Raw genomic sequence first — 17,950 nt, 5'->3', positions numbered from 1 at the left:
CATATAAAAAAAAATTGATATCCTTGATACCTTAAATCACAAGCGAAAATACCTTTAAGCTCTGTACGGACTGTACGTAATTATCAAACCTTCATAATAGCTAAGGACATTGCATTAGCGATTAGCAATTGCTGGTAACATTTTAGTTCATCGATTGTCCACTGGCAGCATTATCGCTTTTGTCTTGCGATGAATTGCAATTTGGTAGCGTTGATTGCACAATTATCGCTTTACAACAGTAATGGAAACAATTCCTTAGCGTCCACTTTGGAGCACTTTGCAATTTGGTAGCGGTAATTGCGCTATTGTTTCTCGACTAATGTGACTTATCTAATATGATAGTACCCAAAACTGTCCGTACATGTTCAAAAGCTACGAAATCAATCGATCTAAATGGGACCGTGTTTTTGGCGAGGGCGTTTTAATGCAGAATATTCTAAATGAAATCCTGATGTTGTATCACCAACCCGCCTGCCCAGCGTGGTGACTATGGGCAAAACACATGAGTTCACGCCATTTCTGGCGCGAACTTGTGATGGCCTATGTCCAGCAGTGGACTGCGATAGGCTGAATTGTATCAGTATTGTTGCGTCTAGTCCGGCAGCCAGTGTTGTGCCGTCCACAGCAAGCAGTAGAAGCCGGAGAATGTTGTTGTGTTGTTGGACTGAAAAAAAAAAACAATATGAAATTGTTTAATTGTTTCTATCTACTACTAAGGTAACCAACTTAATAACACATATAAAACTTATATCACATCCAGACTGGAGGCGGTAATCGAACCCAAAACCCCCCGAGCAGAACGCAGGGTTACTGCGAACTGCGCCAAGAGATTAATCAAATTATATCTTTGAGTAAAATTACTGTCCCAATTTTCAACAATGTCTTAATTAAAATAATATGTATCAACACACAAAAAGTTAGTCAACACATACATATATTTTATAAACAAGTATTTTCTTCTAAAATAAGGTAGTTAAGATGATAGTGTGAAGTTTAGACTGTTCTCTCTCCTTCAGAGAGGAGTTCTTGGTTGCCAATAATGACCAAAGTTTTGAATGTCTTTCGAGCACTAAGTCATGGCCAAGATCCCCACTACTTTCTAATCTCTAATCGAATATAGCAGTGTTTCCCAAACATTGTTTTGCCATGTCCTGGTAATTTTCACACTGCCACTTAATACTTTCGAACCCACGGAACCGAATCGCTTACGAATATTTACGATGCGTCGATCGATAGCGGGTATTATTTTTGTAAACAAAGCGGAAATACTGCGACCCGGTATTTTATTTTAAATGCCCGGTATCGGATCGCGACCCGGCAAATGGGGAACGCTGGAATATAGGATAAAGATTGGAGTGTATATTTTGGGAATCACTCATATCTAGTGTCCAAACATCGAGGGAACGTATGAAATGGATGGTTATAGGTTTACTCAAAAGAAAACAGGATTAAAATGAAATGAGTATATTTAGTGGCGCAATGAAGATGAAATGTAAAAGGAGGGCTGTATGTGTACCTGCGCGGGCGCGTATCTCTGCACCAGCGGCCGGTAGCCCGCGCCGAACGTCACCAGCCGCTCCTGGCGCCGCGCCCCGCGCCCCAGGGGCGGCAGGGGCACTATCGCACGCACCTGGAGAACGACACGACTCTCCGTTACTCCTCGAATCTTTGGCAGTTTCATTTTTGTAATACTACGTCGACAATCAACCGTATGATGGTAAGAAGCTGTAGCCTTTGACCCTACCCCGATCCTCTCCAGCTCTCTATACCTTACTCACCACAGGAACACAGAATTATCGAGAGCAGTGTTATGTAGCTCTGATCCTCTGTACGGTTATGATACTTCGACAATTGGGCTGCTCTAGATTTTGAACAGGATATCTCTTGCTATTCCCTACTTTCATTGATTTGGAGGTCTGTTTCATCTGGGTTAAAGCTGCACCGGTAAATATGGGAAGAAACAGACGACATTTGTTAAGGATACTAAAAAGAAGAATGGTTTGGTCAGTGACTATACACTTGTGTGCATTTGTCCGAATTTATGCCACCTAGTGTAACCAAGCCATTATTACCAGGCGGTATGGGTACCAGTCGGCAAGCACTGACCTCCTCCTCATAGGGCCTGAAGACAGTAAGTGGTAGTAGGGAGGCGGCGTGCGCCACCACCAGGCAGCCCCACGCCGTCCCCACCAGCACCTGGTCGCCAATCACCGCCAGCGCTGTCACCTACCGGACGTTATTTAGTTATGTTAAGTCGGAATAAGACCTACGATACTAATAGTAAAATTGCATTATGATGTTCTGTCATATATGAAAAAAACCTTGTTGTAGTATATCTGCGAATGATTCTGTTTGCGTGTTCTGCATGAAATCTTCCATCGCAGACGCAAATACAAACAATGAGTATTTTATATATTTCCCACAGTTAATATATTATATTTGCCGCAGCTTTACATTTCAGTATATATAATTTTTGAGAAAAACTTATATTTACAACTACTTGTTGTCCGCGACTCCGTTTACACGGAAATTTTCATATTATCCCACGTGTTATGATATGAAAAGGATAAAATTTTCGCCAGTTTTTTCAATATTTACCATCAATGCTTCACTGCTATTGGTCGTATCATACAATTATATAACCTATAAGCCTTTCTCGCCACACAACACATATAATAATGTTTCTTTTACTATTCGCGTTCAACCAAACGATCTTCAACCATATAATATTAACACAGACACGCAGTCAGTCTTTATGTCGCAACATCAATTAAGGGCAAGTCCCACCTCCAACCCATGGCCTTATCAAACAGTAAAAATAATCATTTTATTTGATGCGATAACAAACTGTTAATCGAATGTAATGTGCGTGTGTGTCTCACCCGGCAGCGCTCGTGGCCGAGGCTGTCGTCGATGGCGATGGACTGCAGGCTCTCGGAGCACGGCACCAGCTTGCTGCAGTCCAGCCGCGCGGGGGGACGCCGCGACCGCGCGCTCCACGAGAACACGAACACGTCTGCGGGGGGGCGGAGGGTTAGCGGTGGCTGCTCGGATGTGTTTGCTCGGAGGTGTTTGTGGGTGTTTAGAGATGTCTGGATTGCTTGATGAAGTTTGGTATACTTGGAGATGTTTGGGGTGTTTGGAGATATTTGGGGTGTTTGGGGGTGTTTGGAGATATTTGGGTAGCTTGAAAGAGTTGGGGATATCTGGAGGTGTTTGGGGTGTTTGTAATCGCAAATCACAGCACACTCACCGGCGCGCGCCGCCCCCAGCACGCACAGCGGGCGGGGCGCCGCCCGCAGCAGCGCCAGGCGCGCGGGCGCCGCCAGCTGCTCCGCCGCGCTCACGCCCTCCGCGCGCACGGCGTAGGCGTGCAGCCCCGGCCCGCCCGCCCACAGCGACACGCTGCGACACGGACACTCGATATACTATGACACACACGGAGTACAAGCCTAAACGCGATAGAATCAACTTTGGCTCCGTGAAAACAATCTTAAAATGAGGATTTTTGAGCCACGCATACACAAAAAAGTAGTGAAAAAGGTTTAGATAAGTGTGTTCTATCCGAGTGAGTGTTCGCAAGTTTGCAGGAGTCCTGGTTCTGAAGCAGGAGCATCCAAACTTTGAAAAAGCGCCAACAGCAGCAGGAAAACTCAAGCGAAACGAAAAATTTACTATCGCGCAATCATTGGGAAGACCTGTCGGACAACACCCTTTACATCTCTGAGAAACTTATAGAAGCCGAGTTACTAAAGCCTAAAGTGGACACGTATTGACACGACTTCATCGCGTACCGAGATCCTGTCCTCTCCTGTGTCCTATGGTTGCGTACATGGAGGAAGGCGAACAAGACCACTGCTTTCAAAATGAAACCATCGCTCCAAATGGAAATAATAGTCCAGGAGGTAAACCTAGCTCTGGACTCGATTAAGGAGGGTGTGACGAAACGCACTCCTAAAAACGGTCCACGCACTTTCGCTCATGTTACCTCTATGCCAAAAAAGGACAACATACACCAGCCCAATCACAACAACTTTCACCCCCTGCATGACCAACTCTTGAAGAAACGGATCTCTGTAGATCAGGGCGACTGCAAACTGCTGGGTGGCGCGACTCCGAAGATGATACCCATAAGTTTTTGTGATGTATTGGTGTTTATCTTGTTGGTGCAACTAAATAAATAAATAAATAAGGCGAAATCTCAACTGATGGCTATAGAAAAGTTCATCCGGGTTCCATCCACCATCTCTCCCAAAAGAGGAAAACGACTGCCCCACCTTTCCCCAAGACCGGTTGAACTGAGTGAGCTGCAAACGGAGCAATAAAGAAATATACCAAAGACGAAAATCCAAGGTGCTCGCAAGCGCCGCCAGTCACTCGAACGAGGGCCGACATGGGGCAAGTAACACCACCTAAGTTTTAACTAGCGTTCACGCCGCTCCAGCATGCGGATAACGCGTGGATCGAGTTCCTGGCCATAACAAAGGCAAACCACGAGGTAAGCCTGGCCATATGCTAGAAAATCATGCAGACCTACCAGTAAAATCATGAAAAGTTACTGGAGGTAGAACTCGAAAAAGCCGAGGCAGCCATTTACAATAACAGCAACTGTAACGGCATTTCCAATAACCTGGCAAGTCCTCAAAGGCAACATGTCGGGAAGGTATATGGCTGCATATAGCACCACATCAGGCTTTGTGGACGCGGTCGAGGCTGAGAGACTGAACGTTCCAGTCTGGTTGCTAGTCGTTGTGAATCTCCCCACCGTACCTCGGAGAGCACGTTAAGCGGTCCCGGTTGTTATCATAAATAGGTGATAGCGATCGTTACTCATAGTAGGGAACATATCCGCCATCCAGCAGTGGAGCAGCGTGATGAATTAAGATCCAATCCCTCTACGTGGACAAAGAGACCTATGCCCAGCAGTGGGATGTCACGGGCTGTATCGTAAGAGCCCACCTGTCGTCCACGGGAACGGCTGCGAGGCAGCTCAGCTCGGTGGCCGCGCCGAGCTCCGTCAGCACGAAGCTGCCTTCTTCCTCTTGCCGCTCTGAGGTCACTATGAACAGCCTAAACACAAAAAAAAAAAACTAATCAGGGCCGGTTTCATTAGTTGTGGATAAACTTTATCCAGCACATGAGTTACGAATAGACTTTGACAGCCTGTAGAAAGGGCCATTGCGATCTGTTTCTCTTAATTAATGAACTACATTTTTTAGATTTACGTTTGCGGTTAGAAATATATCAGAAATATAGCGTAATGCGATGGTAAGAAATGATACTGTATCACGTGCTCGACGTACTTTTATCTGATGGATAAAGTCATTCGTCAATCAATACCATTATCTACAACCGGTCAAACAGGCCCTTGAAATTATTGAAATGGAGAGTGATGTGTGTACTCGTTTGGTGGTAAGTGGTAGGTGACAGTGGTACCTCCCACACGCGAGTGCAACAGCGACACGCGGCAGTGGTGCGAGCAACTCAAGCGCGGCGACGGCGCTTGGAGCCCCGCCCACCACGTCTTGCAGCCGCACGCTCCAAGAGAGCGCGCACGTTGATATACTAGAACGTACAAGATAATGGAACAGTAATTCAACACGAGTGCTGAACATTTTTCATCAACTTCAAAAAAGGAGGTGGTTCTCAATACAGTATGTTACCTCAGCACTTTTTACTGGGGGGGGGGGGGGGTTTCAATTAATCTCATTTTAATCAAAAGCTGATGCTAGTCCCATTTAAATTTAATTGAGATCTGATGACTATTTTTTGAGTAATCTTTGATAACGCGTATTTACTTGACTATTGTTTCATCCACCTACCATTATAGATAATTCTAGCCATTGATCTCGTATATGGCTGTAACGCACTTTTACAGAAATGTATGTTAAGCCAACAGCCACAAGTGGGAATTTGATCCTTAGATTTTCTATTTTAAATGAATGAATCCATCAAAATATTTCAGTATCAGCTAAATGAGCTAATGAGATAAGGAAGGGGGAGGAAGAAAGTCAAGGTGAGCCTGCTTGGTACTCACGTGTAAACAAATATCCGACCGACGGAGTCTCCGAGCCACATGTGGGGGCCCACGCGGCACATCGCTGTCACTATCACCGGCTCTGTCTTGTCTGACGGAAGCAAAAGAAAAAACATAATATATAAATATATATTTAAAAATACTACACCCCGACTAAGGCGGTGATTGATCCCGCAACCCGCGGAGCAGAAAGCAGGGCCACCACAAACTGCGTCAACGGGCTAGTCGAACTATACTCTGCTTTAGTCCATGCCAATTATTATATAGTGTGACTTAATAAAGCCTACAACCTTTATTGATAAACAGGGTAAAAAAGCAAAAGTAATTTTTCTAATCTGACACATGAGTTTCAGCTTAAGCATGTACAAATAGACTAATTCACGAGCAAGTGCGCGGTACCCACCAGGCGGCACACGCAGCGAGTGGTGGTGCTGGAAGGTGTCGGATATGGTGAGCGTGTGGGCGCGCTCGGGCTCCGCGCCACCGTACCACACCTCCCATCCCAGGTCGCCCTCTATAAGACATAAAACCAATAGAGTTAATCATTGACTGCTGCCTTCTGGGGCAATAAAGAGAGAAGAGGAGAGTGACAAAGAGCAAAAGATTAAATTAGCTTGGAAGTAATCATGAAGATATCATTAGCTATCATGTTCTAGGAGTAAAACGAGAAGATAACAGTGACTAAGGGATAGGTAGGTGTACGCAGCAAGAAAATGGAAAGTCAATCAAGGAATATCGTCTGCTTGATCATCTGCTTGAGGGTTGAGGAAAGGAGGGTATTTTGACAAAAGGACAGCGAATATATTAATTGGTAGGGAATCAATATGTTTTGTGCGGTGGAATTTAAAATAGAAAAGAAGGGTAATAAGGGAGAGGGCAGGGGATGAAGGGAGAGCGAGAAAAGAGCGAGGAACAGATTAAATTGTGGGAAATTAATATGAATGCTTCGGTAATAATTCAGATCAAGGGGCAGGGTGAACCCAGAGGTCACTGTTAGCGTACGGGAAACAGATTAGCTCGGAGGGAATGATTAGCATAAAATTTTGTACAGTATTTTTGCTGAGATGGAGCACAGTAGAGAGCGGATTTGAGTGAGAGCCGTACCCGCCAGGCGCAGCGGCGCGGCGGCGGCGGCGGCGGCGGGGCGCGCGGCGGCCGCGTCCCGCAGCGCCAGGCACTCGGGCGCCGCGCACACGGCCGTCAGCGCGCCGGCGGACGGCCGCAGCTCGGGCGCGCCGCTCCAGCAGCGCCGCATGGTCTCCAGCAGGCTGCACGGGTACTGCAGGTCCTGCGGGCACCGCGCGTCTGACTACTCGGGCCCACCTCTTCCGTAACGTGGAAGCGATTGACGCTTACTTATAAACGCGCAGGTCGTAATGGCACGACGCCTGCCACCGATGATAAGTGATACAACATACACACATATAAGCACGCCTCTTTCCCGTAGGGGTAGGCAGAGACCACTTTATTCCACTTGCTACAATCCTTACATACTTCTTTCGATTCGTCCACTTTCATTATTCCCTTCATACATGCTTTTCGGTTTAGGGTACTCTTGACTTGGCGTTTTTTCAAGACGTCTCTTATTTAGTCTCGAAACGGCCGCCTAGGTCTACCCCTTTCAACCCTTCTATTTACACTCGCCTTATACACTTTTTTCATCAATCGTTCTTCACACATTCTCTCGACATGACCAAACCATCTGAGCATACTTTTCTCAATTTTTGTCACTACATCTTCTTTCAGACCACAACGTTTCCTTATCCTGTCACTCAGTTTAAATCCTATCATATTTCTTAACACTCTCATCTCAACTGCATTTATTCTTTCTTTTTTTTCTGCCATACCCAACTTTCACTTCCGTACATGAGTGTCGGAACCAACCCCCCATGCATCGCCAAATGAGCCTTGTTAGACACCTTCCAACTGCTCATAAAGAAGTGCAAAGCTCCGTTCACCCTGCTTCCTGCATTCACTCTTCTTTCAATATCACTCTCACACTATCCATCTCTTGTAAACTTTAAACCCAGATACACAAACTCATTCACCTGTTCAATTTGTTCATCTCCAATAACGATATTGCAGCCTGTCACTGCCTCATCTCTTTCAAATACCACCACTTTCGTCTTCTTTACGTTCTTCTTCATTTCCTTTCTTACAAAAGCTCCATTTACATTACACATTAAATCATATTATATTTATTTATTGTACACATCGTTGAACATCGCATAAATGTTAACGAAACATAATAACTATCAAAGCGGAAATCATCGCTATAATATACCCCGCCATACTATACTATACGTCGACCAAAATACAAACTTTGAGCAAAAAAGTTTTAAACGAAGCATTTGACCGTTTATATCAATTTGAAGTTAAGTTATATTTTATATTTCACCAAATATTTTGTTACTAAATGTACATATGGATAGGTTCAAAAATAAACAAACACAAAATACACATTAAAAAGGAAACAATACCAGAAACATTTGCACTAATCACTTCTCATTGGGATCCCTCAGGTATGTATTTTGGAACCAACTTTTTATAAATCTTTATACCTAAAAAACTCAATGTAAGCAAAATACATACAACAGAATATTACATACCCCGTAGTCAAAGTATCAAATGAACGTTCACCGAACTTACCCTGGGAGAGAGGGGAGGCCTGGCCCCTTCGAGCACGGCTTCCTTGACCGCCTCGTGACCTTCGAACGGCTGCCGCAGCGTGAAGATCTCGTACAACAACATTCCGTACGAGAAACAATCCACCTGATAATTTTATACAATGGAGTTTATAATAAATCTATTGTAGAAAATTAACTATTAGTAAGGACTGCGCAGACAATACTTGAAATACATACATTTTGCAAAGCAAGTTTATATATTCAATAATTACATTTTTAAAATAATTTTTTAATGTATTATCAATATGTATGATTTTATTTTTGTGTTACCAACACATTAGGAATTCTAATTTTTGATATTCAAAAATGTTTATGTAATATCATTGTTAGGAACTGTAGCAGTGTAAAATAGGAAAACGAGATTATAAAGACCCACAGGTTTCCCCAGTAAAACCCAGCGGTGCCCTCATCATCATAGCGGTGCGCCACGGGATCGCTTTCGTATGCTACCGCGGCGCCCCGACGCTTGACCCACCATGTGCGGGCCGCCTTTCTCCACAGAGCGCCCACAGGCACTGTTAGCGCTCTATCACCCACAGGTTTTCAGATCAACCCGTATTAACCAGGTCCATTATCAGTACTTAACATCTCGTTTTAAATGAAACTAAAGTACGAGTGAAAATTAATTTTAGAACTTTTCCTTAACTTATTTCCGAACTGAACTTATGGCCGATGGCGTACAATTCTTAGTACAAGTTGATATTTAAGTACTAGCACCTAAATGTTACGAAACTGAGGTCTCTCGGTGAGTGAACTGTCAACCTACCTTCTCAGTATACTCTTCCTCTCCGTTGTACCTCATAATCTCGGGCGCCATGAAACCCTCGGTGCCACCGAAGCCTTTTGTACCAGAGGGCGGGGCGAGGCGCGATATACCTGGGACAAAAGAATTTGTGGTTTCGATGAAATGTCGGTGCAATGGTTACAATATACATCTGATGATATAGCGGCCACGAATGTCATAAAAAAATGTTAAACGCGGCCGTAAGCGCAGTTTTAATGTTCATATGGAGAATATTTGTTGCGATGTTACATTTACGTAGTGTTTGGTTGCTCGTTCCTCACCGTAGTCTCCCAGCTTGACGTGCACGTCGATGGGGTCGGGGCTGAGCTCCGCGTCCTCGGCCTCCTGCGGCGCCGGCAGCGACCACACCAGCACGTTCTCCGACTGGAGGAGTGGCTTTAGTTATTTGTTACGTTCATGTTTGTCGGTAATGTAATGCATGCCTTGAGATTGATACAAAGGTTCATGGTACAACAGGTTAGTACACAGACAGACAGACAGACAGACGGACGGACGGACGGACGGACGGACGGACGGACGGACGGACGGACGGACGGACGGACGGACGGACGGACGGACGGACGGACGGACGGACGGACGGACGGACGGACGGACGGACGGACAGACAGACAGACAGACAGACAGACAGACGACGACGTTTACGATCTTTGTCTTCGCTTGCTATTTATTTAATATCTAAGTGCTAAATAAGTGTGAATTGTTAGTGTGTCATTCAATGTACTCTAATCTATTGTGTTGTGTATTAACAGGCGTGCAGGCGGTACCTTGAGGTCCCGGTAGAGCACGCGGTGCGCGTGCAGGTACTCCAGCGCACGCGCCACCTGCAGAGCTAGCGCACGCGCCGCACGATCCCCGACGCGCTTCCCGCAGCCACGGTAGCGCCGCAGCGCACCCTCCAGCGAGCCCTGCCGACGTGTACACATATCGGTCGCTAGATACAGGCACGCGGCACGAGCGGCGCTCCGCGGGCGGCCCGGGCGGTACCTGCGGCGCCACGGCCAGCAGCAGCGCCAGCGGCGCGGGGCAGGCGGCCAGCAGCGGCAGCACGTGCGCGTGGCGCAGGCGCGCCAGGATGCCCAGCTCCTGGCGCAGGCCGCAGTAGGCGCGGCACGCGCCGCCCGTGGCGTCGCGCTCCCAGCGGGACGCCGCCGCCTGCGGTCGGTACAGGTACGATAGACTCGGGACTATAGCTTTGGAGTTCATTGAACTTATAGTAGAGGAGTCCGGAACTCCAAATAGCAATATACTCGAGAATTAAGAAAATAGTGGATTAAATGAAACGATATTATTTAACGAACGTCATTCGAAAAATAAAAAAAAAATGTCAGATCCTTTTCCTATATGGGGAAAGAGGCCTATGCCCCGCAGTGGGATATAGCAGGCCGAAGAAGCTTTATACAAAAAAGTAAATAAAATCACAGTATGACCGTGAAATGACCAGGACTACTTTTATTTGGAACTATATCTAATGACAGAGTGGGATATAGAGTTAAGGTATTCATTGATATCGTAACAAGCTTTTCTACTCAAAGTCTTAGTGTTTTTTTTTTTTAAGATTGTCTAAAGATAGAGATTGAAACGCCGCCGGAATATTAAAAAAAAAATTGTGATTGAGCACAAAATATGACCTCACCTTATACGCCTGCATCGCCTGTATATCGTGGGCGGACGGGGGCGCCACTGGCTGAAGGGCCTTCACGGCGACGGGCACGGGCTTGGCCCCCGGGCGGCGCCACGTGCCCGTGAGCACGGTCCCGAAGGCGCCGCGCCCCGCCACCGCCGTGCGCGTGATGTGCTCCCAGCGGGCGCGCTTGTCCTCCTCCACGTCCAGGAGGAGCTGTAGGGGGGGGGGGGATGTGAGTCGACTGTGTTGTCCTCATGTGCCATGTATGTAACTAACCTCGTGTCAACATGTGGCACACATAGCTACTACCATTTTGGCCATCTTCTGCGTGTACAGCGTCCTCGGTTTTTTTTTTACTAAATTATATTTAAGTGAGTCCTTGTGTCAAACAGAACTCCTCTAACGTGCGGCACGGTGGGTCATCACCCGCCACCCACCACCCACCAGCCACCACTCACCAGCCACCAGCCGCCACTCACCGTGTCGGGCGCCACGTCCGCCAGCTGCACGTCGGCGTGGTGCGGGCAGCACAGCGGCGCGGACGTGCACGCGGCCAGCACGCACTCCTCCAGCGTCCAGCACGTCGCCACGAACGACGGGCTGTTGCAGACGCCCTCCGTGGAGCCCACCCGCGAGGACGCTAACAGACAACACGACATTTACTGTAATTGTAGACTTCTTGGAAACTAAAATGTAACAAATTGAAAATAAATACTGAGCAAGAGATGTAAGATTGGTTATCATACTGTTAGATTCAGCCCCAACGCCACTGTCACCGTCTGAGGCGCGGGATTCCTCGGAGAGTCGGAGACGGCGTGGTTCTGCGCTGCCGAGGTCTAGGCGTCTGAATACCTAGAACAACGAACATTTGAGCGGGTAGCCTATTAGTCTAAACTTTGGTCTCCAGGAACTAATCCATACTCAACTACACATTTTTTTGTGCCATCTCTCTCTTCATTCTAATATTATAATTATCGCCAAGAGCAAACATTAAATTGGCAACCTTCAGACTATTTGGCCGTTTTTTTGATATCCATTCATATTAGTGTGAGATCCGGGTTAGTGAAAAGGAGTCCAATGAGCACGTAAGAGGTTATAATTTACAATAACAGAATGATTTGTGTAAAACTAACTTACCTTCTTAATTTATTTACTCCATTAATCAATGTAGCGTGGGCGCAATTTCCTTCACGCACGCTTTGTGAGAATATATATATTCCTTAAGACGGATCTTAGACTATAACTAATAGTCGATGGGTGAAGGTCACCAACCTGAGCGAAGTGCTTGTCGTGGTCGTGATGAGGCTCGTGCTCCAGCTGGGCGTCTGCCAGGCAGGCGGGGCAGGGCGCCACGCGGGTGATGAGGCAGCGGCCCTCCGACGTGTGGACGAAGCGGGTACCTGGGTGAGGGACCTTCATGAGCTCTTAAGGTGATATATCATTTGTACTATCTGTGTAGTATGATGCTGTGAGGGAATATGAGACTGGCGCCAAAAAAAGATGAAAAGTAAAGTACCAGAATATTAAAGGAGCTGATGACCTGATATGATTTTGGTTATCTGCTATTTTTTTTTAATGTAAAACAAATAAATAATATTCTTTATATGTTAAACAAACAGCATCTTTAAAAGAGATTGGAGCCTAGGCCTGTAGAGCTTGATCGTGCCAAAACCCTTTGTCAACTTACCAAGGGACGGGTACCAGTCTTCAAGCAACAGGTCCACGTGGTCGGAGACCAATGCAAGCACCTTTGTCAACACTTCAGGGTTCGGTTCCAGACTGAGACTCTGTTTAAGACAGTAATAATATCTATAATAATGTTTTTAAAGCTAAATAAATAAATAACGCCATCATCATAATGTAGCAAAATCGTAGCAAAATCTGATGAGGAAATTTCAATAAACATTTCAGAAGATCTTTCCGAAGTTCTTCATGAGCATCACCAGATAGAAGCTGCGCTGTTTCTAGAGCCCATCCTGGAAAAATCTCTGGACTCTTGGGTATCTTACGGAAGCTTATTTTAAGGAAACCACGTTCATTCGTTTATAGCTTTAATCAGAGAATGGCTTACACAAGAAGATTTGTCTTACCCTCAAAATGACTAATTAATTAAATATAATATACTACCTACATCACACATCCCAGGGCTGCTTACCTGGCAGCCAGCGAGGGGCAGGCCGTCGTCGCGCCGCACCACGCACACCTGAGCCGGCAGCAGCAGCTCCACGCACGCGGACGACTGCACGTCCAGCTCGCTCCAAGTGCCCTCGGCGCGCACGCGGAACCTGCCACCCGACGGGAAGAAAATGTACTTTGTCATAACTGACTGATTGATACTGACCCAATTTTAATGTTTTTTACAAGCTCAATTACACAGATTCAACAAAGACTATAAAATTAATAATAACCGAGGTAGGGCACAGCAGGAATTTCCTGCTCAAAATATGGAGCAGCCCGACTGGGGTAGTACCTCGACCTTACAGAAGATCACTGCTAAATAATACTGTTTTCAAGCAGTATTGTGTTCCTGTTGGTGAGTAAGGTGACCAGAGCTCCTGGGGGGATTGGGGATTCGGTCGGCAACGCGCTTGCGATGCTTCTGGTGTTGCAGGCGTCTATAAGCTACAGTAATCGCTTACCATCAGGTGAGCCGTACGCTTGTTTGCCGACATAGTAACATAAAAAAAAAATACTTGCTGAAATTAGTTCAAAATATTAGGTCGTTCAGGATGAAACTCGATAAGGAATGAAATGAAAGAAACATCGATCTGAACACAAAAAATAAATAAATATAAGCTTAACCCTCAATGGCAAACATCTGTATCATCATTACAGCCTATACAGTCCACTGCTGGACACAGGCCTCCACAAGTTTACGCCAAAAATAACGTGAACTCATGTGTTTTGCCCATAGTCACCACGCTGGGCGGGTTGGTGACCGCAGTACTGGCTTTGTCGCACCGAAGACGCTGCCGCCCGTCTTTGGCCTGTGTATTTCAAAGCCAGCAGTTGGATGGTTATCCCGCCATCGGTCGGCTTCTTAAGTTCCAAGGTGGTTGTGGAACCTTGTTATCCCTTAATCGCCTCTTACGACACCCACGGGAAGAGAGGGGGTGGCTAAATTCTTTAGTGCCGTAGCCACACAGCATCTGTATGACCAACACAAACGTTTGCCATGTGCGGGGATCGAACCCGCAACCGCCAGCGCAACAGACACAAACCAGTGCTGTAACCGTTGCGCTATCGCGTCAACAAACATTATAAAATTCAAACTAAACTAAATAAGAACCAAAATGGTCCATTAACGTCAGTGCCAGATATTTGCTAGGATTTTTATCTCATTGCTATCTATTTCAAGACAAAAATTCTGTCTTTCAATTTCTGTATTTCAATTTCATTTTGTTTTGAGGAGACAAATCAAGCAAAAATTGACTAAAACTACGTTCCAACTACATCTACAGTTAGTATAAGCAAACTGTCATACCTGATGGAATGGTACAGCTCATCGGGCTCATCTTCATCGCCCACAGCGCCCAAAAGTGGGTCGTACCGTGGGGGTAGCTCCCGCAGCGCAAGTAGCACCAGTTCTCCACATACCAGCTTGAGTCCGGTCTTCCAGAGCTTCCACGACCAGTTAAAATCCAGGGCCTTTGCAACGCTTTCATCTATGTCCATCTGGAGAGAGTCAGACTAGGTGAAGTTTTCTAATTGTTGGAATGTATTTTGAGATAGAGATTTTGAGTAATTTACAACCAACTACCCTCACATACAAAAAATATAAATTCGTTTAACGTATTTAAAAAATAGGTTGCTAAGTATATTTTCGGCTGATTCGGCTATTTATCGGCTGACTCTTCAAGTCGAGCAAAGAAGTTAAACTTCAAATAGTGATCACTAACCACATCATTTTAGCCTATCGCAGTCCACAGTTATGAAACCGGGGCCGGTCAGTAGGGATGCACTTACATCGGCCAGAACGCGCGCGCACAGGCGCGCCCAGAACCCGCGCGGCACGTACGACAGCAGCAGCAGGCGCCGCCCAGCGCCCCCGCCCCCGCCCCGGACACTCACCTCCCGCGGCGCGCAGTAGAGGGCGGGCGCCAGCAGCGCCAGCGCGGGGTCGGCCAGCACGCGCGCGCACAGGCGCGCCCAGAACCCGCGCGGCACGTACGACAGCAGCAGCAGGCGCCGCCCAGCGCCCCCGCCCCCGCCCCGGACACTCACCTCCCGCGGCGCGCAGTAGAGGGCGGGCGCCAGCAGCGCCAGCGCGGGGTCGGCCAGCACGCGCGCGCACAGGCGCGCCCAGAACCCGCGCGGCACGTACGACAGCAGCAGCAGGCGCCGCCCAGCGCCCCCGCCCCCGCCCCGGACACTCACCTCCCGCGGCGCGCAGTAGAGGGCGGGCGCCAGCAGCGCCAGCGCGGGGTCGGCCAGCACGCGCGCGCACAGGCGCGCCCAGAACCCGCGCGGCACGTACGACAGCAGCAGCAGGCGCCGAAGGGCGCGCGCACCCTTCCGCGCCGACACCACCGCCCCGCCCGCACCCCCGCCCTCCTCTGTAGGTAGGCTGCACTGTGAGTAGCGTGGCCACCGAGGACTGAGGCCTATGGATTGTCTTGGCGACCCGTGACTATTTCACACCCTCAAAATTCAAACCCTCGATAGCTGATAGTTTATAATTTTTAAATTCGATTAAAAGTAAATATCTCATATCTGTACAATGCATTTTATAAGACTGTCGGTTTTTTTAATTCATAGTCGTCAGCCTATTTCTTAACTTTAAGAAGAATTGAAAGACCATATTTTACAACAAGCCCTTCTTCAGCAATGTAAACTTCTACTACTGTACGGGCATTTCATATAATACTCACGTATGAGTAGCGGAGAATCGGTCCCTCGAACCGAAGGCACCGAAGAGGGCGCGGAGGAGAGGGTCGCGGGGAGCGCGGCGCGGCGCGGGGTGCCCGGCCACGCGCGAGACTTCAGCGCCAACTGCAACACGAGACCGACTCACTGCTGGGTAGCCCCGGGCGAGCCGCCCCAGACCTACCGCCGGCAGCCCTACCTGCGGCGCGCGCGGCTCGCGCTCGGGCAGCAGCGGCGGCACCAGCAGCGAGCGCGCGTCCCAGCACAGCGCCAGCTCGAACTTGTTCAGCAGCGACGCGCCCAGCGAGCGCGCCTCCTCGCCGCCGCCCAGCGCCGGGGACGCCTTGAACACGTGGCTCAGGTCCTCCACGCGCATGATGCCTGCGAGCGAGGGTCGCTGGCGGTACTACACCACTACATCGACGCTTGAAGACCCCCAAATTGTAGCGCTCAGGGAAATCTCCGGGAAGAAGCTCATTCAACAGTTTGCGTGTTCGTTGAAAAAATGCGTGTGAATCTCGCACATTTGATACACATCAAACGTCCAAATCGTGTGATTGGAACTCCCACTTTCGGTCACGATAATGCCAACCTCTAGAAATTTTATCTTTCCTGACAAATTTAGTCGAGTAACAACCTATCAAATATCGCTTGCTCATTCATCGACTGAACAAGTTAGAACCTGCCACTATATTCAAACTATCATAGCCTTCACTATACAATACATTCGGAGAAGTAATTGCCATCCCATTATAAAATTAAATGTTAGTCCATTCACTATAACCGAGTCAAAAAATATCGACATGTATCTTTACTACTGATTCTAGTAGGTTGGAGGTGGTACCGTTCGAGGCGAAGGGGTTGACCTCCCGCACTGTGACCACGTGCGCCAGGATGTCACACAGCCACTGCGGTCGCACGAAGTACAGCTCCTTGAGGGTCGCGTCATCGTAATGCAGTAACACTCCTAAGAAGAAATGATACCGCTTATTCAAGAACCCATTTAAACGACTTTATTTACTCGTCTGATCTGAACTGAGGAAGTTCCTCGACCTTACAGAAGACCACAGCTAAATAATACTGCTATCAAGCAGTGTTGTGTTCCTGTTGTAAGGTTACCGAAATTTCTGGGGAGAATTGGGGTAAAGCTTTAGACTAGGAAAATCCGAATTTCGGGACCGTGGGGGTAAGGGATAGGGGGACGGGTATCGCTACCCCCGGTACCACTGTCACACTTCGAAACCCCATAGGTTATGGAGGTATCCATGGTTAAAGTTTTGAGGTTAGAAGAAGAATTTCGCAACTTTCACACGTTATTTCCACATTTCACACGCGTTTTTTTCATATTTCGCACGCTATTTTCACATTTCACACGTAATTTTCACGTTTCATAAGTTATTTTCAAAATAAAAACGATCTTGACTCCAAGATCTACAAACGATACAACTTACGTTACTCATGCTCCATTCCGTAGTTTTCACATGTTATTTTTACATTTCGCACATGATTTTAACATTTCACACGTTAATTTAACGTTTTTTTTTATTAACAAAACTATGTCTATAAACGGTGTAATTTTTAAATTAGATAGGTTAGGGTTTTTTTTGTAACGGAATTATGCCTATAAACGGCCCTTTTCTCGGCGACGACGGAAGTCAGATAGATTATGGTAAGTATTTTTTTATTCATGTCATGTTTTTTACTTTATTATATATTTTATTTATTTATTTATTGTCATATAAAATGAACTAAAATATTGAGGATTTTTCGTATATAACAGTAAATAAATAAAAATTAAATATATTTAATTAAAAAACATAACATGAAACAAGGCTGTATGGTCTTAGACCTTTGCCTTTACAGTTATTTAAACAAAACAATGAATGCCTACATTGCTTTGGAGCGAAACGATAAGTGGCGCGCCATTTTTT

General features: G+C 46.8%; 1 protein-coding gene across 1 annotated transcript in view; it reads right to left on the bottom strand.

Moving 5' to 3' along the window:
• Positions 1–543: 543 nt before the first annotated feature.
• The window catches only part of LOC123667233 (leucine-rich repeat serine/threonine-protein kinase 1), an 81,492-nt gene continuing 64,085 nt past the window's right edge, over positions 544–17,950 (bottom strand). The window contains exons 32-57 of the mRNA XM_045601188.1: positions 16,864–16,986; positions 16,219–16,400; positions 16,025–16,145; positions 15,531–15,709; positions 14,638–14,828; positions 13,309–13,438; positions 12,841–12,940; positions 12,426–12,553; positions 11,900–12,005; positions 11,633–11,793; positions 11,163–11,366; positions 10,514–10,681; positions 10,294–10,434; positions 9,790–9,892; positions 9,491–9,600; positions 8,687–8,809; positions 7,142–7,325; positions 6,441–6,551; positions 6,038–6,128; positions 5,437–5,565; positions 4,960–5,070; positions 3,254–3,405; positions 2,883–3,016; positions 2,107–2,226; positions 1,517–1,630; positions 544–664 (exon numbers count right to left, since the gene is read on the bottom strand). Coding sequence (XP_045457144.1) covers positions 593–664; positions 1,517–1,630; positions 2,107–2,226; positions 2,883–3,016; positions 3,254–3,405; positions 4,960–5,070; positions 5,437–5,565; positions 6,038–6,128; positions 6,441–6,551; positions 7,142–7,325; positions 8,687–8,809; positions 9,491–9,600; positions 9,790–9,892; positions 10,294–10,434; positions 10,514–10,681; positions 11,163–11,366; positions 11,633–11,793; positions 11,900–12,005; positions 12,426–12,553; positions 12,841–12,940; positions 13,309–13,438; positions 14,638–14,828; positions 15,531–15,709; positions 16,025–16,145; positions 16,219–16,400; positions 16,864–16,986 — 3,488 coding nt within the window. The 3' untranslated portion in view covers positions 544–592. The remainder of the gene's footprint in view (positions 665–1,516; positions 1,631–2,106; positions 2,227–2,882; positions 3,017–3,253; positions 3,406–4,959; positions 5,071–5,436; positions 5,566–6,037; positions 6,129–6,440; positions 6,552–7,141; positions 7,326–8,686; positions 8,810–9,490; positions 9,601–9,789; positions 9,893–10,293; positions 10,435–10,513; positions 10,682–11,162; positions 11,367–11,632; positions 11,794–11,899; positions 12,006–12,425; positions 12,554–12,840; positions 12,941–13,308; positions 13,439–14,637; positions 14,829–15,530; positions 15,710–16,024; positions 16,146–16,218; positions 16,401–16,863; positions 16,987–17,950) is intronic.

The sequence above is a fragment of the Melitaea cinxia genome, chromosome 27 (assembly GCF_905220565.1).
Source record: "Melitaea cinxia chromosome 27, ilMelCinx1.1, whole genome shotgun sequence".
Classification (NCBI taxonomy): Eukaryota; Metazoa; Arthropoda; class Insecta; order Lepidoptera; family Nymphalidae; genus Melitaea; species Melitaea cinxia.
Note: the sequence above shows the minus strand (reverse complement) of the source record. Positions and strands in the feature narration are given on the sequence as shown.